The sequence below is a fragment of the Balaenoptera acutorostrata genome, chromosome 6, assembly GCF_949987535.1.
Source record: "Balaenoptera acutorostrata chromosome 6, mBalAcu1.1, whole genome shotgun sequence".
Taxonomy (NCBI): Eukaryota; Metazoa; Chordata; class Mammalia; order Artiodactyla; family Balaenopteridae; genus Balaenoptera; species Balaenoptera acutorostrata.
Window position 1 is genome coordinate 58,636,793 of NC_080069.1, and position 23,373 is coordinate 58,660,165.

General features: G+C 39.3%; 1 protein-coding gene across 6 annotated transcripts in view; it reads left to right on the top strand.

Moving 5' to 3' along the window:
• The first annotated feature begins 714 nt into the window (after positions 1-714).
• The window catches only part of BNC2 (basonuclin zinc finger protein 2), a 422,437-nt gene continuing 399,778 nt past the window's right edge, over positions 715-23,373 (top strand). For 4 of the 6 annotated variants that reach the window (XM_057548290.1, XM_057548287.1, XM_057548291.1 and 1 more), the window contains exon 1: positions 715-1,528. Coding sequence is in view for 3 of the 6 variants with exons in the window: in XM_057548287.1 (XP_057404270.1) it covers positions 1,526-1,528 (3 nt within the window). In the remaining 3 variants the exon portion in view is untranslated. Of the gene's footprint in view, positions 1,529-1,809; positions 1,831-23,373 lie in introns of those variants that run through there. The other 2 variants (XM_057548295.1, XM_057548303.1) reach the window with 2 other exon arrangements.

The following is a 23,373-nucleotide window of genomic DNA, read 5'->3' on the forward strand; positions in this document are numbered from 1 at the left end:
TCGGGGAAAAGAGAAAGGAAGGAGAGATGATTTTCTCTTTTTAGTAGTAACCGGTAACCAGACCTGTTGTTCTGCCAAGCAAGCGTTCGCCTTCTTCGGACCTGATTGCCAAGTGCTCAGAGGGTGGATGCTCGAAACCTGTGACTCCCTCCCCTGTCAGATAAGCAGAAAGTTTGCTCAGGCTATGATAAATCGGCACAACGCGGAGATGTTTTTGGCACAAAGTGTACGTTAGGAAGATGACGGTGATTAAATTCACCCCCCTCCTCCTCATTCTTGCGGCCGGGAGTGTGTTTTGCCTGCATTTAAGAAATGTCCTTCAGCGGCAGGCGTGTGCGCGCTGAGCCTGCGGCCAGCGTTTTTGCATCTCCGGGGCAGGGCGACTCGGGCCGGCTGAGTGTCACCCACAGATGTGACCGGTCTTCCCCCGCGGGCACCCGCGGAGGCGGCAGCGCCGTTCCTCTCCCCCCGGCGTCTCCAGCCCTCGGCCCAGACCAGGGGAAGGGGAAGGAAGCCCTCGCCGCAAGCCGGCGTCTGGCCCGGCACAAAAGCACGCCGCCACCAAAAAACTTTTTTCCCCCCAGCCGCGCGCAACTTTTGGCCTTTTCGCCCACCACGTTCTCGTCTCGAGTTTCTGGCCCCTGGGGTTTCCTCCGCTTCCCTCGCCTTCCCCAGCGGCGCGCGGGGCAGCGCGGGGGGCACGTAAGGGGAGAGGAGGAGGGGGTGGCGGCAGATCGGGAGGAGGAACTGGTCATAGGGGACCCACACGGGCGAGTGCCCGAAAAGGAAAGCGACGCCGCGGTTTGCTGCAGTCGGAATAAAGTTCGCGCCCTTTCCTCGGCGCTTCGCAGCCTCCCCTCCGGTCTCCCCCACTCGTTTTTGACAGCTGGGTGCTACCGGCCACCTCCACCTCCAAGCCCGCACCCCCCGGGGGGGGGCGCCAGTTTTTCCATTCCCAGAGAGAGCAGGGGGAGAGAAAAAAAAGTAACAGGGCGCGGGAGAAACATACATCCTCCTTCACTAGCCCCCTAGAATCTGAGGACAAACAACCAAACCAACCTACTTTTATTTTGCAAAAGGGAAACAACATTGTAGTCGCGACAGTTTTGGAGAGAGAGAGAGAGGAGAAACTTGTGCGGCTTGCAAATCCGCTCGAGGTCACCTCGCCCGCCGGTTCCCCCCCCTACTCCGCCCCCCAGCAGCCCCCTCCCGGGACAGTCCGTTCCTTTTTTTTTTGTGCCGAGGAACCGGGGGAACTCGGCAGGCTCCGACTTGGGGAGCGAAGGCGACCCTGCACGCGGCTGTAAATCAGTCACCTGAGCGCAGAGGGGCCGCGGCGAGGGCGCTCGCGGGCGGGCGGGGAGAGGCGGAGGCGGCGAGAGCGGCTGCCCGGAGGAAATCGGGAGGGGGAGGGAAAGAAAGGCCGAGACTGAAGGAGCGTGAGGCGGCGGAGGGGCTGGTCCAGGCGCGGCCGCTAAGAGGAGACCAAGAGGCGGGGGCTGCACTTGACAACCAGCATGCCGAGATGGTAAGAAGTTTCCACCCTCCTTTCCTTTTTATTCTAGACTTCGGAAGAAAGGAGTCCCGCGTCGGCGCGCCTCGGGGGCCGCCCGGGGGCCGTGTTTTCCTCCAGTCCAGCGGCGGGAGGTGGAGGGGGGCGCTGGGGAGGGCGGGCAGGAAAGGAGAGCCCCAGTCCACCCCGGTCCCGCTCCCGAATTCGCCCCTCAACTTGGCCCGAGTGGCGGAGGAGAGCTCCAGGTGGGAGGGCGGGTGTGCGCACGGGCGAGGGGGGCTCGGGAAGGTTGCCCCTCTCGCGGCCGGCGGGGCAAGGTGAGCGGTAAGCGGGCAGGCGGCTCCAGGGAGTTGGGACGGGCCGGGAGGCAGGCGGGGGCTGATGGAGCGCTGGAAGGAGCTCGGGGCGGAGAGGAACGCCGTTTGGACCCACGGTAACTTTTAAAACTTGCCCGCGAGTGCGGGGCCGGCGGCTGGGCGTGGGCGCCTGGGCGCGCTGGTGTGCCGCGCGGGGAGGACACCGCCGCCCGGTCCCCGGCACCTCTTATTTTCCCCTCCTCGCCCTCCCGTTGGGGAACCCTCCCTTTGTAAATGAAGAAGGTGTAGGAAGTGCTCCTGGAGGTTTTCTGAAAAATGTGTAAAACGCAGGGCAGTAAAATCAACCCTAAAGAGAGAAAGAGATTTTGAGGTGGAGTTCGACAGGAGCCGATTTGTGTTACTTACACATTGACTGGAGGGTGGCATTTGGGGCCCGGGGAGGGGGCAGGATAAAAAAAAAAAAAAAAGAAAAAATACCCCACCTAAACCTGGGTGAAATTCTCTGTAAAGTGAGGCTGAGATTAAAAAAAAAAAAAAAAAAAAGTTCCAAGTGCAAGTGGTGGAGAAGATGGGAAGGCGTTGCGAAGCGAGATTCCAGCACAGCCCCTCTACCCGAAGCAGCTTCTCTGCAGCGAGGCAGCTGGCAATTAGCTCGCCGGCTGCTGAGCGCTCTGTCCGCTTTCGGGGAAGTGATTTGTTAGAAATGGGGCTGGACCACTCCCTTCCTTTTAGTTTGCTCCCACCCTTTGCTGCTATTGTTACCCCCTCTTGGGGTTCTGATATACTGCGTTCCGCATGTAGATGGACTATGTAAGAAAAAGGGAGATAGTGGGTTGGCATTTTTTTTTTTTCTCTTCCCTTCCTCCTAATGTGACATCTCGTTTCAGTGATCAAAGTTACGACTGGAGTGTAGGGGATGCGACTGTCAAATGCAGGCACCAAAAAAAAAAAAAAAAACAAACAAAAAAAAACGTGAGCCCAGGACTGAGGTTACAGTAAAGCTGACAGAAATTAAAGTGGTTTTGAAAGCAGTGTGCGATTTACGGTGGTTCGCATTTACCCTAGAGTCAAGCTGTTGTAAAACTGATGTACAAAAGACATCATGAAATAATCCTGTGTACCCAGGATTAAAGTGGCAGAAAGTGGCCTGTTTTATTATTTCTTATGTACTTCGTGGACAGTTGCAGTGGTTGGAATCTGTATTTAAGTGGAGGCGTCAAAACAAAATATTAAATATATCTGTTTAGCACTTGAGGGTTTTTCTTATAGCCGCATTTTCCCCCAGAACACTGTAAAAGCCGGTTGTAGGTATTGTTTTCCTTCCCTTCCCCCCTCGCCTATATACTATTTGTCTACACATCTATTCCCAAATACTAATCACTTTGAACAGTGGTTAAGCACATTTGTCACCCACTGCTTTGTATTCTGCAGTTTCAGATGTTACTGTGCACACACATACATTATTTAAGTGGTGGAATTTATTCCTGTGTAGTGTGTCTGACTTGAGGACATACTCAAGAGTAGTGAGACCCTGTGCAAGTTAATAGAACTTGCTTGATTGACCCTTTGGAGTCACCCAAAAAATCCCTTGTGAACTTTCATAGGGTATCTGTGTTCTGTGTTATATTTATAGCTGCTTTATTTAAACTCTTCAGCCTTAAAGAAGTTCTTAGTTGGAGCTGCTCTTTCTGTTCCTGGAGAGTAGTAAAATCCAGATTGCTAATCACTTTACCAACGTACAGGAGTGTCTTCACCTGAGGGAAGTAATACTGAGGCTGAACGTGAACTTGGTTTGAGTATCTTGTGAGAAAAGTCTCAAACTGTCCTTGAGAATATTAAGTTCGCTGTTGTTTGCATGTAAGGCTTTGAAAAAGAACCAACCTTGCGTGATTTTAAAAAATAAATAGGAAGAAAATATTAATAGCAGTCGTACCTTCCCAATACCTGACGTTTTTCTTCCCCCTGAAATGTAAGATATCTGTCAGGCAGGGATATGTGATTACAAAAAGCAGCAGACAAAAGCGGAGCTGACTATTGCTATATTAAAATGTAAGTGTTACAGTTTGAATTTTCAAGTGAGAGTTTTTGAGTTCAGTGCTTTACATAACATTTTGTCCTAATCTTGCTTGCTGTCAGGGATGTTTCATGGTTGTGCAATTGCTGCAGTCAAGAATGCCAATTTGCATTCCAGGAGTGTCATTTGATTACTTTTATCTGCACAGCTCCAAGACCGGCCCAGACCTCTCGTTTCATCTTGCCATGTCACGAGTCAATGCTGTGTCGTCTTTTCAAAAATCTGCCTGATTTAGACAAGAAAGAAAAGTACTTTCATGTTGCAGCCGCAGTCCCCTGCTAACTTGTCAGCAGCAGGATATGATTCACTTGAGCCCAGAAGAATGGAACAGAGAGGCGGGTTAGGCAGTTCAATAAAGCCCACGGACAGGTAGTGTGTGACATCCCCAGAGAGCCACAGTTAATGAAGAACAGGTCTGCTTAGTTCTCCACACACTGACCTGGTGCTGTCCCCACAGTTTTCTCATTTGATCTTTCCCAGCAAATTGATCTTTTCTTGTATTTTTTTGCCTTCCAAGTTAGTCCTTGTGGGACCGAAATTAGCAGAGCAACTTAAGTTGGATAATACAGCTGTTCAGAAAAGAAGAAATTGGACACTGGCTCAAAAAGGGGTGGGGGTGGGGGGAGCTTTCCTTTTTTTGTTGTTCCTGGGAATATTTCTTATATTAAGGGAGCCCCCAATAGGTGATGACTTGAAGGTAGTGGTTCCCTTTATTTTTAATTTTAGAGTTAAGGTTCCAGACAATTTTAAATGTTCCTTGAGTATTTGAAAGGTGGTCCTAATGAGTAGTAGGAGTTCGATTTAGCATTTTTTCATTTTCACTTGTTTGAAATGATTTGCCAGTTGACTGTGTGTCTTTTATGGCTATTGTAAAGTAGACTAAATATCAATGGCATACTTGGACTGTATTTATAGTCTTCTGAATAACGACAATCCCAAAATATCTAGGGCTGAATAGCAGAAAAGATTAAACAATAAAAGTTATTAACAGTGTTGTATATAAATATTATGGTACATGGACATGTTTTCTACAAATTACCATCAGCCTCTTTTATATAAAAGCCACAGATACACTGTTAATAAAATGTTTTTAAAAAATTTCAAGATCCTGAATTTATATGTAGGTTTTTAGAACTGAGACCGGATTACAAGTAACAACTTCTGTAGATAGATACTCATTCATGCATGTCCTTATTTTTTGATTAAATTTAGTTTTAGCAAGTGGGTAAATCTAAGTTGGGAGTGTATATATAGTTTAAACAGGTTAAAGTTTCACTATAGAATTTTGTATCTAAGGCTTAGGTTGGAAGCAGTTAATAGATTCTTAACTCATTGCGGACTTGAGGAGCAGTGCTTTCTGAATTCCTCTGCAGCTGGTCTCATTTACCATCTACATCCTTACAAGAAACAGTTGAAAAACATTTCTGTGGAAGGAAGGCAGCCTCCTCAAATCTTTCCTGTTGGATGGGAATTACATAGGATCATTGGATCATTGGTTAGTAAACTCCTCTCTCAAGAGCTAGAGGGAGCCTCATGATTTTATTAGATATACTTAAGGTTTTTTTTTTTTTTTAAATCACTCTAGCAATCAGAATGTTGCAGAAAAAGAGGAGATAATGAGTACTGGCTTAGTGTTTAGGCTTGGAGGTGCTATTGTAGTTTCTTTCTTTTTTTTTTTTTAGCTGTGATAGAAGCAGCAGAACTGTCTCCAAGAACAGTCAAATAGTCAGCTAAGATTTCTAGGGTTCTACCTTTCAGATGATCTGAGGATCAAGCAAAATGCACCCCGATACATTTTAAATCTGTTTTGGTTTGCTAAGTACTGTTTGTAGCTTTGTCAACTGATGGAGGTCTGTTAAAGAGGCCAACCTTCAAAGTTCTGTTAAAAGGAACTTCCTACCAAATCACTGAGGAGGGGGGTACCTTCTTTCTGTTCACTCAGGGCAACCTCCTTTTTTTTGAAGTAGTTATACGCGTAACTGCCGTACTCTGGAGAGAAAACTCCTTTAAGATAAATACTTCATGATATAAGCATAAATAGTAAACCATTTATAAAGCCAGTGTATTAGGGATCAATAAATTAGTTAAATTTAAAGAAATAGAACTTAAGTGGTATTAACTTCAATATTTGTTTAATTTCACATTTGTTTATCACTAAAATTTGTGATGTTTACTTTAAATGGTCATTGATCATAATTGCGCTTTAATATTTATATGCTAGTTTTTAATAGCATTACTTTGGACAAACTTATTTACCATTTAAGTAAATAATACAATCGGTGAGATAAACTACCCAGATTGGTCTTTTTTTAATCTTCTGCACAGTAGCTCTCATTATGTTGCTAGCCAATAAAAGTCTTTATTTGTGGCTTATTAGAACCCTCAGTACAAGCAAGAGTTCAGCTATAATTTAATTTGGCTGTTCAAAGAGGCTCCCTTGTTTTAAAGCATGTTCTCAGTACGATTTTACCATTTATTGTGAAACTATATTCTAACTTGTGCTTATGCATAGGAACAGTTTTAAAGATATATCATTTTTTAATGTTTGGCCATAGCAGAGTCATACATTTTTTTCCTTTAAAAAAATTTGTATCTAACAATGTCAGTTTTTTTTCCCTTTTGCTTTATTTTTCCCTTGACATTCTGGAGCACTTTTTTCTTGGTGATTTGCATAGCCTTGTTATGATAATTTAAAATCAGTTCCCCAAGGAATATAACCTTCCCTTAAGGTATAGTGAGTGGGGAACTGAAAAAAAGTTAATTCCATAATTAAGAATTCTAGTCGAGGACGTTTCACTACTGCAGTCACTTGAAATTACAAAAAAGTTTGCCTTGTACTTTACACATTGCTAGGGTGATAAATTCAGTTTCCTTACAGGAAGCTGCTGGGAAGTTTTGCAGTGAGTGGAAGATGGCTTGAGAGTTTTGGTGGTAGTATTCGTAACAAATCACTTGAAGACTAGACCTTGACTATAGAACTCTAAGATGAGCATTCAGGAATTCTTCCTCAAGGAAGGCAGAATGTAGAGCGGCTAAATGAGTCACTGCATGTATATCTTACCAGTGGGAATCGCATCAAGCCACCCCTCTAGATACAGTATTTAATAGTTGTCAAAATGTACAGTATTGTCTTGGAACTTGTGGTTCACGAGTTCATAGTCTCTGCTTTTTTGTGTTCAGTACAAAGATGTAAGAACCCACACAAAACATTTTTCTCTTATTATGACCTTACATTTGCCAAAGTGCCCCATGCTGAAATTCCTTTTCAGTGTCTTTTTTTTTTTTTTTAGTCCAAAGCCAGACGTGTACCCAGACACAAAAGCCTCTGTGTATAGCAAGCTGTTTTAAATATTGTGACTCGACGATGTGCTGTCCTTTCTCTGCTTGAGCCAAGGATCTCTGCTCAGTGTCTGGATTACCAAGCTCCTTCTTTATTGTACCTCTTGTCAACCATTCCTATTCATTTAACCTTTCATTAGTGTCTGTGCAGCTTCACTGTCTGGAAAGGCAAGGAAAAACCGAAAGGCCCCACTGTCACAGTTATTAGATTTCTCGGTTACATCCCAGCAACCATAGAGAAGTGAGAGTCGACACTATTGTCGTGCATGCTGCTGTCCTGGGGTGCAGCCCTTCTGTGCACGTCAAGGACATGTGCCACATGTTGATATGCATCCCGGGGATAAATGCACAACACGGGGGATAGGCCGATGCTGGCAGTAATGAGCTCTGTAGGAGTTATTGCAGAGACCAACAGTTTGTGAAGGAATTTTGCTTAACAGGCCAAGGAGATAGACAGAGTTGAGGGCTGCCAAGATTTGCCTGTGCGGAGCTTAAGTCAGTTGCATTGTTTTCAGCTAAACTTCATTTGAGGGGAGAATTGAATAAGTTGGACAGCAAGGAAGAGTTTTATTTTCATTTTTTAATCTTTCAGAGGACCCAAGTGATGTTTCTGATGACTATTCAGTGTATTATAACTATTTTTTATACTGACTGAATCATCTATGTAAATGGATCTATTAGCAGTTTGTTAATTCTTCCATATCTAGAAAAGAATTTAAGAGATATTTCATAGATGTCATATATGTATTTTAAAATCTATGTAAAATAATGTAGCCTATTTATTTTCCTATGTTACTATTTTCCCCTTTTGATTTCCTTCTAGCATCTTTTGTATTATCCCTTGATTCCTTAAAAATGCATTTGCCTTGTTGCCTCAGTGTAAAGGAAGAAAAAGATGATCATTGGATTCTTTGCAAATCATAATAAAGACCAATATTTGCAGACTTTGGATTGGAAAATATTAGTCAACATCTTAAGATTCATCAGATTACTTTTTAAGAATTCTCAACACATTTGAATAGAAAATGGTAAATTATAATACCTGCATCTCACTTTACCCACAAGTTCATTTATTTTTTTAAATTAGGAAAATCTTTGTTGCTAGGGGCGACTAGAATATTTTTGTCTTTCTAATTTAAATAATTTTTGTCAGTTTACCAAACTCTTTTGGGGCTCCCCAGTAGCTTTGCAAATATATGAATGATTTATTACTGAATCCTTATAAAGTGATTTTTAAGTTTTACTTGACCTTACCTTCTTTAGCCAAGGCTAACTTTTTCACAGTTGTATTTGAAACTTTCTCTGCTAAGCTTTTCATGGTGTCTTGTGGGCCAAGTTATCTTTGTTTCAGGGAGGAGAGATGAGCTATTTCCACATTCCTTTCTTCAGGTGGGATGATCCTCTGCAGGGAAATACATATTCATTCAGTAATTGACAGCTAAGTGCCCAGCCAGCCCAGGGCCATGTCCCAGTCTCTTGACCATTGGATGGAAGTTCTGTGCAGATAGTAAGATGAATGTACTTTGATCATCTCAGGTGACCTGGTGGCCTTCCCACAGACAAGGCAGGGGTGTGTTAACATTGCCCCTTCTAATATTCCCATTCCCATTCATTATGGTTTGTGTTGGCAGAAGTAGAAGAGGAAGGAGGGACATTTGAGGCTGTAATTTTACCTTCCCCCCAAAAAGCCATGTGGTAGTTAAAGAAAAGGAATGCATGTCAGGAGCTACTCTCTAAAGGAATTCTGCACCTATTCTTCATGCAGTCAGTATCTCAGCTGGCTGACCACGCCTTGGAAAGCAGTTGCACCACTGTCCACTCCAGAGTGAGAACAGCCCGGGGACTGGGTTTAGAGGCAGGTCCCATTCTAGTCTACCTAGGTCTGAGAGCCTCCATTTCATCTTTGGTAAAACAAGTGAGTTTTGTAATTTCTATATTTCTTTCCAGTGGGAGCACTTTATATTTTATGTGATAAGACTATATAATCAGAGCTGTTTACCATTTTAATAGCTATATTGAGATATAATTCACATACTGTACAATTCATATGCTTAAAAAGTACAATTAATAACATTCCATTGTATGGCTGTAGCACATTTTATTTATTCATTCATCCAATGATTGACATTTGAGTAGTGTTCACTTTTTTGTTATTACCAGTAATGCTGCCGTGAACATTTGTGTGCCTGTGTTCTGTTTTCATTTTTGTTAGGGATATACCTAGGGGTGGAATCGCTGAGTCATGTGGCAACTCTATCTTTCACTTTTTTTTTTTAATAAATTTATTTTTGGCTGCGTTGGGTCTTTGTTGCGGTGTGCGGGCTTCTCATTGCTGTGGCTTCTCTTGTGGACCATGGGCTCTAGGCGCACGAGCTTCAGTAGTTGCAGCACGCGGGCTCAGTAGTTGTGGCGCATGGGCTTAGTTGCTCCGTGGCACGTGGGATCTTCCCGGACCAGGGCTTGAACCCGTGTCCCCTGCATTGGCAGGCGGATTCTTAACCACTGAGCCACCAGGGAAGTCCCTACCTTTCACCTTTTGAGGAACTGCCAAATCGTTTTCCAAAGCAGCTGCACGTTTTACATTCCCACTAACAGTGTATAAGTTTCCTAATCTCTCTACATCCTCTCCGAACTTGTTTCTATCTGTCTTTTAATTTTAACAATCCTAGTGGGTGTAAAGTGATTTTGATTTGAATTTCCCTGATGATTAGTGATGTTGAGCATCATTTCATATGCTTATTGGCCATTTGTATATCTTCTCTGTTTAGCAGAAATGTCTGTTAAATCCTTTACCCTTTTTTCATTTAGGTTGTCTTTTTATTGTTGAGTTGTAAGCTCTTTATGTATTCTGGACACAAGTCTTTATTAGATACAAGATTTGTAAATATTTTCTCCCATTCTGTGGGTTGTCTTATTTTTTTGATGGTGTCCTTTGAAGCACAGAAGCTTTAAATTTTGACAAAATCCAATTTATTTTTTCTTTTGTTGTTTGTACTTTTGGTGTGCTAAGCAATCATTGTCTAACCCACGCTCATGAAAATTTACTCTAAGAGCCTTATAGTTTGAACTCTTACGTTTAAGTTCTTGATTCATTTGGGCTAACTTTTGTGTATAATATGAAGTAGGGGTCCAGCTTCATTCTTTTGAATGAGGGTGTTCAGTTGTTCCCAGCATCATTGGTTAACAGTTCTTTGCCCCTTTGAATTATCATAGTACCTTTTGGGAAAATCATTTGACCATAGATGTAAGGGTTTTTTTCCCCTGAACTCTCCACTTGGTTCCACTGATCTATATGTCTATCCCTGTGCAAATACCACAGTCTTGATTACTGTAGCTTTGCATTGTTTGCAACTGAGAAGTGTGTGTCTTCCAACTTTGTTCCTCTTTTTCAAGATTATTTTAGCTGTTCTTGGTTCTTTTGCAGTTTATTTTTATTGTGATAAAAATATCACATAAAATTTAATAACTTAATCATTTAAAATATACAGTATAGTAGTGTTAGCTGCATCTTGCTGTGCAACAGATTGTTAGAACTTTTTCATTTTGCAAAATGGAAACTTACATCTATGCCTATTGAACAACAACTCCCCTTTTCCCCTCCCCATAGATGCTGGCAACAACCATTCCACTTTCTAAGAATTTGACTACTTTAAATACTTCATATAAATGGAATCATGTGGTATATATCCTTCTGTGACTGGCTTATTTCACTTAGCATAATGTCCTCGAGGTTAATCCACGTTGTAGCACATGACAGGATTTCCTTTTTTTTAAAGGCTGAATAATATTTCATTGTATGTATATACCACATTTTCTTTACCCATTCATCCTTAGATGGACATTTAGATTGAGTCCACTTCTTGGCGATTGTGAATGATGCTGCAGTGAACATGGGTATGCAAATAACTCTGCAAGATTCTGCTTTCAATTCTTTTGGATATATATCCAGAAATGGAGTTGCTGGATTATATAGTAGTTCTATTTTTAATTTTTTGAGGAACCTCCTTTCTGATTTCTGTGGCTGCTGCCCCATTTTACATTCCTACCAACAATGCACAAGGGTTTCAATTTCTCCACATCCTTGTCAATGCTTGTTACTTTATGTTTTTGATTTTTTTTTAAAAATAGTGACCTTACTAACACGAGAGGTTATATCTCATTGTTTTGATTTGAAGTTACCAATGATTAATGATGTTGAGCATCATTTTATATGCTTGTTGGCCATTTGTATATCTTCTTTGGAGAAATGGCTGTTCAAGTCCTTTGCCCATTTTTATTGGATTATTTGAGTTTTGGTTGTTGAAATGTAGGAGTTCTTTATATATTCTTGATATTAACTCCTTATCAGAAATACGGTTTGCAAATATTTTCTCCCATTCAGTAGGTTGCTTTTTCACTCTGTTGACTACTTTCTTTGCTGTACAGAAGTTTTTAAGTTTGATGTAGTCTTATCTGTCTATTCTTTCTTCTGTTGCCCTTAGCAGTTTACTTTTAAAACTCAGAATTATCTGATCCTCAGAAGCGTAAAGGTTATGTTAGGAAAATACATCTATTGTTCGGGTAAAAAACTCTTGGTGATACTCCAGGGGACAAGAAATATGTCATTTGGTAGCCAAAAGATGATGGCTCTTAGCTCCCTGTGAAACACCCTGGTTTTGCTTTGATGTTTCTTAATTATCATTGAGTTTAAAAGCATTCTAGGTGTTCTATATAAGAGATACACTTCATACCCTGGAGGGTGGAATTAAGTACCTAGAAATAATTGTTTTTAGTTTTATACATAGCTCAAAAGGAAAGGAAAAAAAACATTATTGAGAAAATTTGTCTTCCTAGATATTCGATTGTAACTAAAAAACACCACCAGTGATTAAAACTAAAAATTACTGTATGATCTCAAACCCAAACTAACTGGTCCAGTTACGTTTTAAATAAATACCATGTTCAAATCTGGCATGGCACATTTGGAGACATGAGCTTATTTTAAAGTTTACCTGACAAATTTTGTAATTAATATACCTCATCGTTGAGTCAGAGAAGCTTGAGAGCAAATGAAAGATAACGTAATTTGGGGGCAGCTATGCTGTATCATTGATGAATTAAAAAAAAGTTTGTTCCCTTTTAAAGTTCTAATTTTTCTTTATTCATGCTAAGAAACAACTATATTTATCTCCATCTAAAGTAATTGCTTTCCTAGTATTCTGATGAGCCATTCTTGCTTAGCTACATTGTCTGGTTTTGGCCTTTTGCCAGTTAGTTTGGACAAAAGTTTCATTATTCATTCAGTATCAACTATTAATTAGATGGCGAACTGATCAAATATATATGTGGAGAGTATGTATTTTTCCCCCCTCATCAATGTTTACCTAAGTTACATAAATAATAATTAGCCAATTTTAAATTGTATCTTATGACATACAATTACTTTTCTCCTGGTGAAAATTCATAGAGGATTTACAATCATTTATAAAAATTGTATGGTAGAAAATCTTATATTTACCATACACTTGATTTTTGGTTATAATAAATTTCATTATAACAAATGACACAGTTTTTATTAATGTTGAGCAATAAATCAATGCTACTTTTCTGTTTCACATGTTTTGACATGCTCATATGTATCTTGTTTTATATATATGGAATGACAAAATCATGTGTACTGTTATGGTATCTTTCATGGTTTAAGGACATAAAGTATGTAATTACCTGGAAAAATACAGCCATACAAAGAAAGCCCATTCATTTCTCTGTCCTATGGTATTTAATCTCCCTGTAATACACATTTTACTCTAGTGGATTAGGCAAGTTTTTTTCTGCTAATACGTCTGTACGCTAACAGGTAAGCTTCTGGAAGTACAATATGATAGTTCAGTTTTCCTCTCATTCAAAATGGTGATAGGAAACAAAGCATAATATTTGTTCATATTGGTTTTTGATAGACTAAAACATTAATTTCACTTCAGAGTACATTAACTCTGAATAATATGAAAAAGTAGATAAATATTTTTTAAACTCAGAAATTCTGCCACGTGTTAAGCCGTATTTTTTTACCCTGTAAGTGTCCTTTGCAAAAAATATTTTCACATAAAGGATTTATGTGTGTCCATTGGTCTTTGCAGCTTCGCTTATGCCCATAAACAGCAACCAGTCACTGACATGACATTTCTGTGTACAGAGGACAGTGATAATTAGATCTAATGAAATGTGTGTGCGTGTGTGTAGGTAGAAGTATCAGTGGCAAACTGATAGTCTGCAACTTCCTTATGGGAGAGGGAGAAAGCAGAATAATATAGTTCACTGAAATTTTGTTTTTGGGTGTGTGAGGGGGAAGAGTTTGACACATATGTGCATTTTCATACTGCAGTAATGCCTGGTACAATATTTTTTGTAGTTATAGGTATATGTTATGGATGGCGTGGATGAATATTGAGTGTATCATTGAATATTTCATTAATATTGTCAAACTGTGTTTCTGAAATACACATATGCCAAAGTAATCTGTTAACAGCCAGCAGGTAACTGTTTGTTACTATATGTAGAATAACTTGCTGTAGATTTGCATGAAACATTAGACAATAGTATACTGATTTAGTAAAAGTAAAAGATGCTTTTGAAAATGATCAGGTTTTTATGTTCAAGTGGTACATTTCACATAGGCATGGGAGTTGTGGTTGTCATTATTTTCCACAGCATAACACAACTTTTCAGTATTTTAGATTGTAATTAAACAGGCGATTGCATTTCTGTGATACACATGACACTCTGTTCGGCACCGTATGTCTAACAGATGAGGTAGAAGTTCTAACCCTAATATGAAGGAGCACAAAGTTCATTGGCAGGAGGGTATTCATTATCTTGAAAGAATAACCATGGTCCAGGGGACTCCACTGGTCTTTGTATGTTTAGAAATCTAATTTTGTCAATACACGCTTAAAAGAGATCAGTCCTTCATGGACTCATTCAGCTGTTCACTGACTGAGGGGTGGAGATTACATACCCACATGTGCATGCATGCACACACGCCATATGAACATGTGTATACCTACATACCTTATTAGGTGAAATACTTCCGTACTACGCCTATCGGCATGCTTAGCACATTCTCTCCTTTGCAGGCAAATTTAAGTAGGGAGTCAAATCATAATCCAAATGTTGCTCATTGCTTTATGAACTTGGAATTTGATCAGAGAATATTAGGGATGGAGGTGGAGGGTGTAAGGGCCTCCTCCCTCTGTAGAGAAAACCTTTCCATTGGCCTCTGTTTACAATGCACCCTTCAGACTCCTCACTCCTGGACTGTGCTTGGAAGAGCATTGACAAAATTGACCCCTGTTGCTTTTTTCTGCTTCCCATTCACCTTCTGACTGATAAATTCTTTTTTCTCTGGATATGTTAATATTCTCAAGCAGATATTAGGCAGCTGTCCTGGGAGCTACTTGTTAAGGTGACTTTGCATCTGTTTGGTTTTTTATGGATCTAATGCAGATGGCAGTCCCATTTCATTCATTTTAAATTTCTTGGGAGATACTTCATGCTACTACCTTACATGTAATGTGTTTTGTATATGGGTAGGTGAGAATGGTGGGAAGCCACAGAATAAGGCTGCAGTTTCCAGGAGGAAAAAAAGATGTATGTTGTTGTTTTTTAAAATAATAAAGCTTAAGACCAGTTAAATACCTTTTAGAGAAAGTTTCTATTGTTTAATAATACCTTGTAGAGAAATATCATGATTTGAGATTGTCCTTATACATAGGTGGAATACACTGCAGTTGAGAAGTCAGTAAGGGGGTGTGTGTGCATGTGTGTGTGTGTTTAATCTCTGCATCTATTTTCTGTGTGATGGAAAAGTTCCTCGATTACTTTGGGATTCTCTTTTCCATTATACAGTTAGAGCCAAGATTAGATTTTAAAGATTCTCAGTGTTTCACATTGTGTGATGTTCAACATCTCTTTACTATTTCATGGGTGCCAAAAAGGACCAAAAAGTTAAATCTGTACCTTTGACTTCACATTGGTTGATTCCAGCAACTTCCCAGTTAGTTTCTTTTTTTTTTTTTACTTTAGTCTTTTGTTCCCTTTAGAACACTTTAATATCAATTAGATTTTGACTACAGAGAAGCATTTGTTAGGGGAAGAGAAGGTAGGAGGATAAGGCACTGAACATCCACTGAGCCTGAAGGATAGATGCTGGTGGACAGGGAAGCCTCCTGTTGGCTGTGATTTCCTTAGATCTAGTCCAGCTTTCATCCTTGCGTCCCTATTTCAGTCTGCAGTCTGTAAGTTTCAGAGCAGTTGTGGTATGGTTGTGTAGTGTGAGAATTTTATTATTTAAACCTATAGGGTTTAATGTATTCCAAATTTTAAATTTGAAAAGGTGTCAGAACCAAAAATTAAGTGAGGGTGGTGATGGAGAGAATGGAAAAATTGCACAGGAAATGTTGAACACTGATAAAAATGTAGTTAGAAAAATACATTGAAAAACAAAGGGCCAGTTAAAATGAGTGCCGTGAGACTTAACGTTAATGTGACTCCCCAACCTCCTTGCTGACCACGTTTTTCCTCAGGATCTTTCAGGGTCTCCTCCTCTTGTGCCCCTCATCTACTGGGCAAGTCCTGTTAGATCTGTCTCCTGACTTCCACCCATTCACCATCACCCTGGTCAAAGCCCTACCACCCTTTACCTGGAATACCGCAGTAGCTTCTATTTGGCCTGGTGCTTCCATTCCTGCCTCTGTCCTGCCCACTACACCCAGAGGACTCTTTACGGAGAAATCACTTCCCTATCACAAAACCTTCCAGTGTCTTCTTTCATCTTACCACACCTGCAGTGAAATCCGAACTCCTGCCGTGATTGAAAAGGACATGTAAGATGTAATCCTTGCCCAGTGCTCCAAAATCATTTCCTACCACCGCTCACTCTGCTCCCATAATGCTGACCTTCTTGCTGTTCACTGAATATGCCAAATTCCTACCTTCCTTAGGCCTTTGTATGCAGTTTTCCTCTGCCTGGAATGCTCTTCTTCCAGATTTTTGCATGGCTCGCTCCCTTATTTCATTCATGTCTCCTCGAAAATGTTATCCCTTCAAAGAGAACTTACTGACAGCTTTCGTCCCCCAGCTGTCTTTCCACCCTGTATGTTTCTCTGACCTCTGTCCCTGCTTCTTTTCTTCATGGCATTTATCACCACTAGAAAAGATACTTAATTTGTTTACTTATATGTAGTTTATTATTTGTCATCCACCTTCCTGCCAGGATGCCAAACTCCATAAGAACAGGGACCTTTGCCTGTCTTGTTAATTTCTGAATTTCTGCTGCCTGTAGCAGTGCCTGGTATGGGAAACACTCAGCAGATGTTTATTGAGTGAATGAATATACCTGCATATGATTTTCCTTGTAATCATTAACAGATTTTTTTTTATCAGTTTTTATCGGATCTTAGTTATTACTTGGAGGGTTATTTATGGTATTTGCTGTTGCAATTATCTGAACTGCTTATTGGAGTAGTGGTTTCCAGAGTAGATGTAAACACCCCAAGAGGTATGCAAAAGTCATCCTATAAGATCTGGGGAAAATGAAATTTGATTTATCTTATTCTCCTATTTTTATATTTGTGTTTTGTAGTGTGCATGGTATCTTATAGTACATGTATAAGAGATACATTGTGCAATCAAATTTGACGCTATGGATTAAGCATGATCTGGACCACGATGGTTAACTTTGTTTAAAGCAAAATATATCTCCGTAATCAGGCTTTTCACAGATGTTGTGCATTTGAGTAATAAGGTGGTGATACCACTCGTGAGAATGTGTAAAGTCTTTCCCATTATTCAGAAAATTGTACAGATCTAATATTGGGTTGGGAGTGAGATATTATTTATGTAATTCAGCACACATGTGTGTACTGATAGATAGTCCTTAATATTCAACTTCTGGTAGAATTTTCAGGTATCTTGAGTTAAATTGCTCCTGTAATGGGGCCCTTTGTACCTGCACTAACCCATATGAGGAGGTATGTTGAGCCATTTTAAGTGATGATTCAAGTTTGCTTGCTACCTGATTGGTCTGTTTGGGGTGATCTGTGTTTTTGGTTGATTTTTGAATAATTCTTTTATGTCAGTTTTAGTAATTTAGGCCTTTTAATGAAGCTTAACTGGGTATTTTGGTGACTTCAGTTTTTTTTTTAAACAGCTTTATTGAGATATAATTCACATACCATACAATTCACCATTTTAAGTTTTACAGTTCCATTTTGTAATTACAATATATGCAATTTTGAAGACACTATGGGGAAATAAATAAATGATAAACTTAGAATTCGGAAGGAAACCTAGTTAGGTATTCATTTTAGTACCTTCTCAAGTTAAAGGAAGTTTTATAACATTCGAAGAACTTGTTAATAAAAATTTGATAAGACTCATAAACTTGAGTGAAACATTAAAGTAATTAATATACTAATAAATGTGCTAAGGAAACTTGAAAACCAAAAATAAGTAGATACAAGTAAGTATTATTCTGTATAAAATAGTCACCCTAGAAGGTCATACACTGATGTTAGCTTAAAATGTTTTGGAGCTCATCATTTGGCGTTGGGTTTGGACAGCCTGTATCTAATTCTTTTAATTATCTTCAGTGCCAGCAAATTTTCTGTGACAAAAGTTTTGGTTTTCTGAATTGTCTAGAAGTTAAGCCTGATGAACATGGTGGGTGATAAAGCCAAATAATTCTATTTTTGGTAAGAAGAAAATTGGCACAGTTGATTTTTCTCATATAACTTATGAATTGGTTCTGGAAATAGTCACAAAGGAAAAATTCCAGAAACATTTTGAACAATAGTAGTGTTGTTGGAATGAGTGCAGTGTCCTGAGGTGACAACTCAGACATATTGACTATTTTCCCCCACCAATAATGGAACTTCCTATTAATATCCATAGAAACTCATTTGGTTCTAGGAGAACCGGTGGGAGATTTTTTGCATATATAGATTCATACATGCATGCTTACAAACATTTTTCTAACCATCAAATTGTGTTAGTATTTTGTAGTCTTATGCAACTGGGCTGCACGTGGCAAGTATCCGATAGATTGTACTTCAGTGTAGATCTTGTGAAATCTGAGTAAAAGTATTATAGGTTGTGGCCTGAGGAGGCCTCTGAAGGCAGAGACGATCAAGGAAAATTTTACCTAAGATGTGAGACTGCATAAGTGCTCCATGATATTAAATGGTTTTATGTAGAGCTCTTTGGCTAGAAATTAGAACGATTGTCACATAGCTTATATTGTATACTTTGTCTTAGTTTCAGTAAATCTGTATATGTGGGGCATAAATAAATACTCGGGACATGAGAAATGAGAAAGCAAGTGAAGTACAAATTTGTGCACATAAACTGTTTCTGAGGCAGTCTTGTCTATACTGACAGATGACAGAAGTCAAAGGAAAGAGTAGTTGCTAAAGGGGAATATGATTTTATTTTGTTTTTTATGTTTTAAGATTTGTTTTTGAATTCCCATAAGTTGTAGTTTCAGGTGACACTTATCAGTTTCTTTATGATTACTTTCTGGTTCTCAGTTGAGAAATGCACTAGTTATACCTTCTCGGAAAACGCTGTGTTGTTAAACTTTCTTCCAATTCATCTTCCAACCTCTTCTCCACAGCACAAAACGCTAATTTTGCGTGGAATTTGTAGATCTTGGCATAATTTTATTGTTAAAAATATTAAAAGCAGTTTTGAAAAATCAGTTTATTTTGTGAAATCACACCCACACCCTATCTTGAAGTTTGTAGAAGATTTTTAGGAATGAGAATTCAAGAAATAAAAAGGAATGAAATAAGTTTGACTCCAGAAAAGTTAACTTTAGATGTTTCTGGATTCCCCCAGAATTCTCTGAAACTTTGGAACTTTCTGATTTGAAAGAAAGTTAAGACCAACTGGTATTAGAAGTAAACACCTGTAAACTGTTGGGTGTTTTCTTTTAGCCAAACCCAAAGTGAACTTATACATACGTAGTTTACTAAAGCTTTTTACATAGTTCTGTGAAGGTAGAGAGGGCTCTTAGCAGGCCCTGTTATAAGGTGGAAAGCTCTGCTCGACCAAAACATGAGTGCATCATTAATACTGTCTTTGTAGGAAACACATGTGCTGTCTTCATGGACCATTTGGCCCATAAGATGGGATTTGTCATAATTCACTGTCGTGTATGATGATTCCTGTGGGAGTGTAAGGTCTAGCTGGATGGGTTCTCCATGTTTTTTTATCTTGTTCCAGGGTGGCTTATTATACTTGAGAATGCACTTAATTAAAAGCTCTGTGTTTTCCAACACCCATTCACAATACCTACACCTGACTTTGTCCATGGAATTCCATATGCAGATTGAGGGCAGTCATGACTTGGAAGATGGAAGCTGTCAGACTTGAAACCTACTTCCATTTTTTGGTGTCATCTCTTTACCATGAGATATTGGACCTTTCTAGGTTTTTTGGATTAGTATTCTCAGGAAAAGAAATTTATATTTGATAAGAAACTAAAGAAAAGAACCATTTATTAATATTCGATATTTCTCAGAATATCATGAGATTGAGTTTTGTTGTGTTTTTATAAACTACTGCATCATAAATTTCTTTTTAATAAAATCTTTGGCTGAATCCAAACCAAGACCCTTTCTTAGAAAAGGGAAGTTTTGGAATATTTCATGTTATAATCTTTGAGATCAAACACAGTAGGATCTTACAGAATTTCAGTTTTTTATGTATGTATGTAATCTGTTTCTTTACTTTCTTAAATTTGCCCCTCATTTGAGTGCAGTCATACTTTATTATAATCAACTGTTTATACAGCTCTCACATGCTGCTCTGTAGATTCTTAGGTATATAATTATGAAATTTTCATCTTTCTATCTTTATCAAGGAATAAATGATCCTAAGTGGATCATAATTTAGTAATGTACTTATCTAGTAGTTTCATGTTTTAATTTTTAAAGCTCTGCTGAAAGATTCTGGTTTGGGGCTGTCTCGGCAGTATATCTTGGACAGACGTTTAATGGTCAAAGTTAAATTGTACTGCCTTGTATATTCCATTTTTAGAAATTAGTGTTTCATCCCTGATTGAGAAATCCAAGACTAGGACTATCAGACTTTTCTAAATGTGTTTAGCCAACATTCAGCCTTCTTTGAAAGGTGATTCTTTTTCACCAAATGAATTTTATAAAGTCAGCTTCCTTAATTTGTAATGTAGGCGCAATGAAAGCCGCAGGGTGTTTTTTTTTTCCCTGAGAAATCTTTAAAGAGATGTTTAAACAAATCAAAATATGCTTATAATTTTAAAGAAATAATTTGGTGTGGCAAGTTTTAAATTAAAAAAAAAGGCATATACATACATGCACACACACACACTGCATAACCTCTCTTTGAGTCTTTGGTTTTAAGTCCTCTGTCATATAATGCCAAAAACTTTGTTCTGAGCTGCGTGTGTGTTGAAACATGTATGCCTGTCCTAGTGTCATAACTAATTATATCTCTCATATGCTTACTTCTAGTAATTGGAAAGTAGACCTACCGCAGCAGAGGATTTTAGTTTTATCTTGAGGACCTGCTATAGAAATCAAGTTTTCGACCATGCAGTAACTTGACATTGTAAACTGATATTACTGTTTTAAATATATCATCCACTTTGTGTTTTGCAGAAATAGTGTACTGTAAGGGAAGAAAAAATTCCAGTGGTTCTTAAAGCACATCTGTCTTTAACAGTAATGATAAACGCTAATACTGACTCACTTTGCAGTTTTGACTGCGATAGTTCATTTATAAATTGGAAATTGACAGTCTAGTGTTGTGATAACAAAATTTTATTGGATTTCTCTTTCCCAAAGTTTGTCAGAAGGTTGTAGCTACTGGCAAACCTGATGGTGCTTTGGTCACTTAATCTTCATGGATGGGTCTAAAATAATTCGGGGCTCATTCTATGAAAATGCATTGAGTAGAATTTTCACCGACTAGTTTAGAAATCCTGTCTTGGACATGCTTGTGACTGGGGCAGCAAACAGTGTGTAATATGCACCAGCATGTATGAAAATATGTGGTCCTTGTCCCTGCCTGCTGCAAGAGGACTTTACCAGGCTTCAGGCTCTGAGCTGTAGTCTTGTCGCAATTAAAGTCTTAGGGCTGGGAGCAGTTAATGCTGGTGATAGATTGTGGTATTTAGCGTTGTGCTGTGTTCCCTGGTGAGCTAGTTCTGTAGACTTACAGGATTCTAGTCAGAACTTGGGAAAGACTCTACCAAAGAATTTGTGGTGATTAAATACTTTTGAAAGCAAGAAATACAATGACTTTTATTATTAACAGGCAGACCTATTGGGCTTTGCTTAAAGAAATAGTGAAAAGATGATGCAGTTCTGTGATTGATAACTGTTTAAAACTTAACACCAAAAATGCTAGATTTTCTTTTCTCATTAAGTTAAAGTATTCCTAGCTTTGAAGTTTCTTTCCTTTCATTCTTTCATTATAGTTGAAAATAAAACTCTGCAGTTCTGTATTTCAAACTTAACTCTGTCTTCTGTATTTTATACTAAATCAGTTTTTATAAATTCTGCATTGTTTCTGTCCTCTGGTAACTTAAGTATGCAGAGGCATTGAACTTGAACGTTTTGTGCTCTGACATGTGGGGTTTGGATTCTTGGTATAACTCTTCTGTTTTGAAAACTGAACTCCCAGTGGTTTCTTTCTAATCAGTATATCATGACCTGTTACATTAAAAAGTAAGATGGTCTAAGCCATGTAACTTTTGAAGACTGTGACTGTAAAAAGCATGCATGAAATAATGAAAGTCTTTCCATTTTTTAAATGTTCATTTCTCTTAGAGTTTTTGTGGTGTCAATCAAATGAATGCCAGTGTTTGGTGTTAAGAATAACTGACGGTGGAAATCTGAATTTGCAGCTGATGGGCCCCGTAAGAGAGAGGGTTATCTCCAAACGTGGGGCACCCTGGCTGTGCGTGACAGCCTTGGCGTCCAGCCTGACGGATGGGAGCAGCTTCCCACTCATCAGTTGGCTGTGAAACACTGAGACGGGGAAGATGTTACAGCTTGTCTGGGTTCTGGACCTGGGGGTGCTGCCACCTCCACGGGGTGTTTGGAAATCTTGGGAGATGGTTTTGTTTGTTACAAATGAGTGGAATTGGAGTGCCTCCTGCTATGTAGTGGGCCAAGGACACCTCATTGTCCCAGCCGCAGAAGAATTTATCCTCAGTTATGACTTGTTCTGCCCAAAATGTCAGTGCCTCTGCTGGGAATCACTGGATAGTTATTGATATGAAAAAAATATATATATTGGTAAAAAATAATTCGCTTTCCCCCTAGAATTGCCACCTGACTTTTTTTTTTTGGTTGTGCTGTGCAGCTTAAGGGATTTTAGTTCCCTAACCAGGGATTGAACCCAGGCCCTGGCAGTGGAAGTGCTGAGTCCTAACCACTGGACCGCCAGGGAATTCCTACCTGACATTTTTTTTAAAGGAATGTTTCCCTCCCCTTCCCTCCTTTCCCCATTCCTTCCCTTTAGTATAGTTGACCCTTGAACAACACAGGTTCGAAGTGCCTGGATTCACTTATACACCGGTTTTTTTCAGTAGTAAATACTACAGTTCTACATGATTTGAGGTTGGCTGAATCCTGGATGTGGAAGCAGGGATATGGAGGGCCAACTGTAAGTTATTCTTGGGTTTTTGATGGTGTGGAGGGTTGGTGCCACTAACCCCCACGTTGTTCAAGGGTCAGCTTTCTATACTTGATTGCAGCTTAACAAATGGAATCCCAAATTCCGCTTCTTAATGTTCTTGAGTAAATTGATTTCTAAAGGTATATGGATATTTTATATGCTTGGCATACTAAGAATATTTAGTTGTGAGCTCCCAAGTCAAACCCAGGTAGACCCATTTATGCAAATACCCATTGTATTGTGTGTCAGTGTTTGGCAGATGAGCACATTATATAAGTGTGTTGAAACTCATGTCTCTAATTTTTTTTGTAATTAAAGAAAATAATTATCTTTGTGAGAAATTGCTATAGAATTAAAGAATTTTTAAGTCAACAGAAAAACATTAGAGTAAATAAAACCAGAATTTGATAAAAACAAATATTTTTACA